General features: G+C 38.2%; 1 protein-coding gene across 1 annotated transcript; it reads left to right on the plus strand.

Annotated features, from left to right (window-relative positions):
• Positions 1 to 7,854: 7,854 nt before the first annotated feature.
• LOC309974660 (small nuclear ribonucleoprotein E-like) lies at positions 7,855 to 8,164 on the plus strand (the record flags this gene model as incomplete). Its single annotated transcript, XM_082859344.1, has 1 exon — positions 7,855 to 8,164. Exon 1 carries the CDS (start codon positions 7,886 to 7,888, stop codon positions 8,162 to 8,164), a length of 279 nt encoding a protein of 92 aa, XP_082715470.1. The 5' UTR covers positions 7,855 to 7,885.
• Between the last annotated feature and the right edge of the window lie 495 nt (positions 8,165 to 8,659).

Raw genomic sequence — 8,659 nt, forward strand, 5'->3', positions numbered from 1 at the left:
ACAAAAAACATCCTCACATAACTGGGTAGGATGAACGAAACAAGAAGGGAAGGAAGAGGAGAGGAAGCAGGATGGGACCTGAACCCCTAGTGGAGAGCTAAAGGTGAGAAGAGTTTCCTGCACCTGGGAAAGCTCCCTTACCAGCAGGGAGATCGTCTGAGACAGAAGGAGAACTTTGGGGGGCTTGGAGGAGAGCCCAGAAACAAGTCTGGGACAGGCAGTACAGAGTGATATCCATGCAGATGGTCCATGCCACAACCCTGCATGTCTCAGCCTGAGACAGGTGTCTGCCAGTGCACACAAGGACTGGGTGCTGGAATGTGGGGTTTGAAGAGCAGACCCAGTGAGGGGAATGCTGTTGGCTGGGAAGAGACAGCCTGAGGTGACAGGAGTGGGGAGCTCCACAATTGGAAATGCTCAAGGAGGAAGCCTGGACTACCACAGAAACAAAGCACTACTGTTGAGTGATGCAAAAAGGACAGGACCACCATTGCAGTCACTCTCCTCATGCATTGGCCTCTTCTCCACTGGCACTAGGGAGGGGTCCCACCGGAGCTGGCTTGCATACCCCTGCCCCCCCCAGCTGCCTGGGCTACCCACTCACCCCATTTGCTACCTGATGGACTTGTGCGTTCCAATTGCTACCCCAGCATTCTCCCACCTGGGTGGCCTGCTCTCCCTGATTGGTGCCTCGGTTCCTTCCTGCCTGATAGGCTTCTGTGCTCATGCAACTTCTGGAGGAGACTCTGGTGGGAGCAACACACACAGAGGTGGGGCTGAAACCACAGTTGAGCCCAAGGGGCTGTGTGACTAAAGAAGAAGAGCTGAAATTCCTCCTCACAGCTGCACAAACCACAAAATTACACCTCTGCCGGTGGCTTCCTAAATTCAGCATCTGCAGAATGTCCAAATGGACAACAAGCACTCCTGCAGCTGAGATAGGTCTGGCTTTAGCATCTGTGGGCTTTGTGGGCATATACTCATGGTGGTTGGGCCAGATGTCTAAGTTTCCTCCATAACTCCCACAACAGGTCCAGGTGCACAACTACTAGTCTTGGGACCTGACCTCAGTGGATCTGCACTGGTGGCCTGGTGAAAACAATGCCTGAGAGACACCAGTGCCAATTGCCAGCATACCCACAGTTAAGGTGGGACCAAGAGCAGTGCTAACAACAGTGTACTTTGTGAGCCCACGCAATGGCCAAAAGGGGACACAACAGAGCACATTCACAGGTGAACAACTCCAGAGGAGGAATACTCAGTGGATTCCCTTCCAGTGGGTGTGCTCCCATCCTGTCTACTTTGCACCACAGATCAGAAACACAGCTAAGAAACAGATGTGGGGGTGTCTACTCCAATAACTAAGGAGCAGACTCCACCCCTGCCAGGGCAGTAGCAATCACATAGCAAAGGGCAGGCCTTGCTCAACACCCAGGGCAGGCTCTGGGCACCACAACACCAGTCAAACCTTCTATCAAGGGGATAATGGCACAAGCCTCTAGACCAACCTCAGCTACCAGGGAGCAGACACCAGCAGCAAGAGAAATTGCGATCCTGTAGCCTGCAGAAAGGAGACCACAAACACAGAAAATCTGATAAAATGAGGTGACAAAGGAATATTTTGCAGACAAAGAGGCAAGATAAAAACCTACAATAAGAACCAAATGAAGAGGAGATAGGCAATCTACCTTAAAATGTATTCAGAGTAATGATAGTAAAAAGGATCCAAGATCTTGGAAAAAAAATGGAGGCATGAATTGAGAAGGCATAAGAAATGTTTAATGAAGACCAGGATGAAATAAAGAACACATAAACAGAGATGAACGTACAATAACTGAAATGGAAAAATACACTAGAAGCAAACAATAGCAAAATAACTGAGGTAGAAGAATGGATAAGTGAGCTAGAAGACAGAATGGTGGAAATCACTGCTGTGAAATGGAATAAAGAAAAAAACATGAAAACAAATAAGGACAGCCTCAGAGATCTCTGGGACAACATGAAATACATCAACATTTGAATTATAGGGGTCCCAGAAGGAGAAGAAAAAGAGAAAGGGCCTGAGAATATATTTGAAGAAATTATAATAAAAAAATTTCCTAACATGGGAAAGGAAATATAAACCCAAGTCCAGGAAGTGCAGAGAGTCCCATACAGGATAAACCCAAGAAGAAACATGCTGAGACACATATTAATCAAATTAACAAAAATTAAATACAAAAAAAAAAATTTGAACAACAAGAGAAAAGAACAAGTAACATGATAGGGAATCCCCACAAGGTTATCAGCTCATTTTTCAGCAGAAACTTTGCAGACCAGAAGGGAGTGGCATGATATATTTAAAGTGATGAAAGGGAAAAAACCTACAACCAAGATTACTCTACCCAGCAAGGCACTCATTCAGATTCAACAGAGAAATCAAAAGCTTTACAGACAAGCAAAAACAAAGAGAATTCAGCACTACCAAACCAGCTTTACAACAAATGCTAAAGGAACTTCTCTAGGAAGGGGAAATGGGAAATGCAAACAAAAAAACTACAATAGATACACACACAAAAAAGAAAAAGTAACCCAAACGTAACACTAAAGATGCTCATCAAACCACAAGAGAAGAGAACAAAAGAGAAAAGGAAGAAAAAAGACCAAGAAAAAAACCCAAAACAATTTAAAAAATGGCAATAAAAATATCAACATACATGTTGATAATTACTTTAAATGTAAATGGATTAAATGCTCCAACCAAAAGGCATAAGCTGGCTGAATGGATACAAAAACAAGACCTGTATATATGTTGTCCACAAGAATCCCACTTCAGACCTAGGGACACATACAAACTAAAAGTGAGGGGATCAAAAAAGGTATTCCATGCAAATGGAAATCAAAAGAAAGCTGGAGTAACAATACTCATATCAAACAAAATACACTTTAAAATAAAGACTGTTATAAGAAAAAAAAGAATGACACCACATAATGATCAAGGGATTAATCCAAGAAGAAGATATAATTATTGTAAATATATATGCATCCAAAATAGGAGCACCTCAATACAAAGGCAAATGCTAACAGCCATAAAAGGGGAAATCGACAGTAACACAATAATAGTAAGGGAATTTAACACCCCACTTTCATCAATGGACAGATCATACAGACAGAAAAGTAATAAGGAAACACAAGCCTTAAATGACACATTAGAACAGAAAGGCTTTATTGATAACTATAGGACATTCCATGTGACAGCAGCAAAATACATTTTTTTCTCAAAGGCACCTGGAACATTCTCCAGGGTAGATCACATCTGGGGCCAAAAATCAAGCCTCAGTAAATATACCAAAATTGAAATCATATCAAGCAACTTTTCTGCTCACAAAGCTATGAGATTAGAAATCAATTTCAGGAAAAAAAATGTAAAAATCACAAACACATGAGGGCTAAACACTGTGTTATTAAATAACCAACGGATCACTGAAGAAATCAAAGAGGAAATCAAAAAGTACCCAGAGATAAATGACAATGAAACACCATGATCCAAAACCTATGGGACACATCAAAAGCAGTTCTAAGAGGGAAGTTTATAGGAATACAATCTTACCTCAAGAAATAAGAAGAATCTCAAATAAACAACCTAACTTTACAACTAAAGCAACTAGAGAAAGAAGAACAACCAGAACCCAAAATTAATAGAAGGAAAGAAATCATAAAGAACAGAGAAGAAATAAATGGAATAGAAACAAAGAACACAATAGAAAATATCAATGAAACTAAAAGCTGCTTTTTTGAAAAGATAAACAAAATTGATGAACTTTTAGCCAGACTCATCAAGAAAAAAAGGGAGAGGACTCAAATCAATAAAATTAGTAATGAAAAAGAAGAAGTTACAACTGTCAACACAGAAATACAAAGGATCATAAGAGACTACTACAGGCAACTATACACCAATAAAATGGATAACCTAGAAGAAATGGACAAATTATTTGAAAGGCACAACATTCCAAGACTGAACCAGGAAGAAATAGAAAATATGAACAGAGCAATCACAAGTACTGAAATTGAAACTGTGATTAAAATCTTTCAACAAATAAAAACCCAGGACCAGAGAACTTCACAGGTGAATTCTATTACACTTTTAGAGAAGAGTTCACACCTCTTTCTCAAAGTATTCCAAAAAAATTGCAGAGGAAAGAACATTCCCAAGCTCATTCTGTGGGGTCACCATCATTCTTAATCCAAAACCAGACAAAGATATCACAAAAAAAGAAAATTACAGGTCAATAACACTGATGAACATAGATGCAAATATCCTCAACAGAATACTAGCAAACTGAATCCAACAACACATTAAAAAGATCGTACACCATGATCAAGTGGGATTTATCCCAGGGGTGCAAGGATTTTTCAATATACACAAATCAATCAGTTTGAGATACCACATGAACAAACTGAGGACTAAAAACCATATGATCATCTCAGTGAATACAGAAAAAGCTTTTGACAAAATTCAACGCCCATTTATGTTAAAAACATGGGAACATATGTATATGTATAACTGATTCACATTGTTATAAAGCAGAAACTAACACACCATTGTAAAGCAATTATACCCCAATAAAGATGTTAAAAAAAAAACACTCCAGGGCATAGAGGGCACCTACCTCAACATAATAAAGGCCACATATGACAAATCTACAGCAAACATCATTCTCAATGGTGAAAAACTGAAAGCATTTCCTCTAAGTCTACGACCAAGACAAGGATGTCCACTTTTGTTACTATTATTCGTCAAAGCTTTGAAAGTCCTAGCCACAGAAATCAGAGAAGAAAAAGAAATAAAAGGAATCCAAACTGGAAAAGAAGAAGTAAAACTGTCACTGCAGATGACTTGATACTATACATACAAAATCCTAAAGAGGCTACCAGAAAACTACTAGAGCTAATCAATGAATTTGGTAAAGTTGCAGGATACAAAATTAATGAACAGAAATCTCTTGCATTCCTATACACTAACAACAGATTTCAAAAAGAGAAATCAAGGAAACAATCCCATTTACCATCACATAATAAACAATAAAATACCTATGAATAAACCTACCTAAGGAGGAAAAAAACCTGTACTTAGAAAACTATAAGATACTGATGAAAGAAATCAAAGGTGACACAAACAGATGGAGAGACATATTATGTTATTGGATTGGAAGAAACGATATTGTGAAAATGACTATACTATCCAAAGCAATCTACATATTTGTTGCAATCCCTATCAAATTACCAATGGCATTTTTCAGAGAATTAGAACAAAATATTTTACAATTTGTATGGAAACACAAAAGATCTCAAATAGCCAAAGAAATCTTAAGAAAGAAAAACTGATCTGGAGGAATGAGGCTCCCTGACTTCAGATTATACTACAAAGCTACAGTAATCAAGACAGTATAGTAGTGGCACAAAAACAGAAATATAGTTCAATGGAACAGGATATAAATTCCAGAGATAAACCCATGCACCTATGGTCACTTAATCTAGATATAAGGCAGCACAACTGGAGTATTAATTCCAAGTTAATGAGCTCATTTTCTTTTCCTAAGTTAGAGAAAAAAACAATAAATAACAGCTCTATAATAGAAATGGGGAAAACTGTGTAGTCCATAGAATTTTAGAATTGCAAGGCAACTTCAAAGATTATCTAGGTCAGTTCTACCATCTCTCAGACTAGAAAACTGAGGTTTGATTAACTGTCAAGGCTGGCACAGTAGGAGCAGATCAGAGACAACTAGCCAGGATACTCAATTTACCAATGTTCCTGTTATTAATGAGGGTAAAATTCCCACTACATTTTGTGTTCTTTAAATTATTCATCTTCGAATGAAAAACATGAACCGGAAGTAGGTATCCTCTCAACCCCTTATTTCAAGGTCTTTATCATTTTCCTCCTCATTGGTTACAACAATAGCATTTCATCTATTCCCCTTGCTTTCAATCTTGCCCTGCTTCCACCAATTTTCTACATTACCAAAGGAATAATCTTATTAAGACTTGTATTTCTTGCATAATTTCCCTGTTTAAACATCTTCAATGGCTTTCAGGAGAAAACAGACTCCTTAGTGTGACATGAAAGTTTCTTTTGTACCAATGTCTGCTCTCTGCTATCATTTCATCATTGCTTGATGCTTCTTCCTCAGATACCTAAGCACTTACAGTTCACAAGTCTACCAATCTCTTCTATATCTCGATACTTTTGCAAAGTCTATCGCCCCTGTCTGATGTACTGCTGTATCTTATTTTCATTAACACCATACTCTCCCCTCCCCTCCCAGGACCATTTTCCTGGCCAGGACAAGTCTTACCTAAACCACTCAGTCACAATGTTACTTCTTCCATAATGCGTTCCCCAAGCTGTCCTCCAGTTTCCTAGTGCTTTCCAAACACCCTGGGCTTAACTTGACCCCAGCGATTTTGATATTTATTATAATTTTGCACCTTTGACCACCTCCTTCAGAGCTGGGATAGCTTTCACGACTGATTCCAGTGACTGGTACAATGTTTTGTTGGCTCTCCGATCACCATTTGTCATCAAGCATATTACACTTAAACTTCAGGCCCCTCATTTGCATAAACAGTAGGAAGAAACCCTAGACATGTGTTCTTACAGTCACACTCTTTAGTGGAACTTGAAAAAGTAATTTTTGTATTTATTAAAGGAATCCCTCACCCCCAATTTTGTATATCTCAGGCCCCACAAAACCTGAAACGGTCTGGTAAGATAATAAATGACTATGGAATGAATGAACAGATATACTTTCAACAATGTATTAGCTCTATATTTCAAAAGTGCGCCACTTTACGCTAATATGCTTTTTTAGATTTGTTGCCTCATCTCTTAAAATAAGAGAATGCTACTTAGTCTCTGACATTTTCCAGGCCAATTATGATAATAAAACTCTTAAGTACAAGAGTGGAATGTGTGCAGAGCACAGTCCAGTCTTGCCTGGAGAGTTTTGGGTTGGAGTCCCAGCTGAACAAGTGGTTGTCACTGAAAAGTGGTTTTAGGGCACTTCCCTTGGAGTCACTGTGGCTGGTCTCTTAGTGCCATAAGGAACTGTAGAGAAGGCAGAGAACTGACTTGCATGGATTCATTTGCTCATTTATCATATATCAATAATATGTATAAGATGTATATAAATTATGTATATATAATTACATAGCATGTTTCAATTACTATGAACTTGAAACCTACATTCAAGTAAGAGGACAAAAATAAATAATGAAACAGGTGGTCTTAGACTGAGGTAACAGAAGAAATGGGAGAAATAAGTAGAAATAAATCATTCAAGACACTGAAAGTTGTAGTTTGGAAAATGTTTTTATTCAGGCTGCAGAAGGTCATTGAAGAATTTCAGTCAGGGAACTGATGAGTGCTGATTTACATTTTTAAAAGTAAATTATCCTACTGTGACAAGAATGATTTCATTGTGGGCAAGAGTAGAGTACATAAGACTGGTTATCTGCTAATATTGAACTCCTAGTGAGACAAGGAGAGCCTGGACTGGGGTGGTGGTAATGGATAGGAAGAAAAGAAAATAGATTTGAGATATATTTTAAAGTAGAGTCAGACAGAGAAAGATAAATATCCTATGATATCAATTATATGTGGAATCTAAAAAAAATAGTACAAATGAACTTATTTACAAAACTGAAATAGAGTCACAGACATAGAAAACAAACTTATGGTTACCAAGGGGGAAGCGGGGGATAAAATGGGAGATCGGGATTGACATATACACACTACTATACGTAAAATAGATAATTAAAAACACACTGAGTGTGTTTTTAAAATAGATAATTAAAAACACACTGAGTGTGCGGGATAGTGTGGTCTTTGTGAGCTTCCACCATGGCGTATCGGGGCCAGGGCCAGAAGGTGCCGAAGGTGATGGTGCAGCCAATCAATCTCATCTTCAGATACTTGCAAAATAGATCTCGGATTCAGGTCTGGCTTTATGAGCAAGTGAATATGCGGATAGAGGGCTGTATCATTGGTTTTGATGAGTATATGAACCTCGTATTAGATGATGCAGAAGAGATTCATTCTAAAACAAAGTCAAGAAAACAACTGGGTTGGATCATGCTAAAAGGAGATAACATTACTCTGCTCCAAAGTGTCTCCAACTAGAAATGATCAATGAAGTGAGAAATTGTTGAGAAGACAACAATTAGGTGTGCAGTTTTTTAGGTGTGCTTTTTAGAATTGTAGTTCTAAAGCATTTATTCATATTGTTTTGCTCACCTTTATGTTATTACCAGATGACAATAAATGGCGTGGGATTGTTTTTTTTTTAAAAACAAAAAACAAACAAAAAAACCCACACTGTATAGCACTGGGAACTCTACTCAATACCCTAATCAATACCTATCTGGGAAAATAATCTAAAAAAGAGTGGATATAGGTATAAGTTTAACTGAGGGTTGAGGTAAAGGCAGAAATCAGTGGTGACTTTTCTTTTTTTTTAATTTGATGGATGATGATACCATTTACTGAGATGAGGAAACAGCAAATGGGAGAAGTATCAAGATTTCTGTGAGAGTAAAGCAGGTGAGGACTTGTACCAAGTCTGACTCTAGATGACAAACTTTCAAAATGTTTTACAGAGACAAAATCATAATAGCT

This window comes from Leucopleurus acutus (genome assembly GCF_964270905.1).
Source record: "Leucopleurus acutus genome assembly, chromosome: 18".
In the NCBI taxonomy this organism is placed as follows: Eukaryota; Metazoa; Chordata; class Mammalia; order Artiodactyla; family Delphinidae; genus Leucopleurus; species Leucopleurus acutus.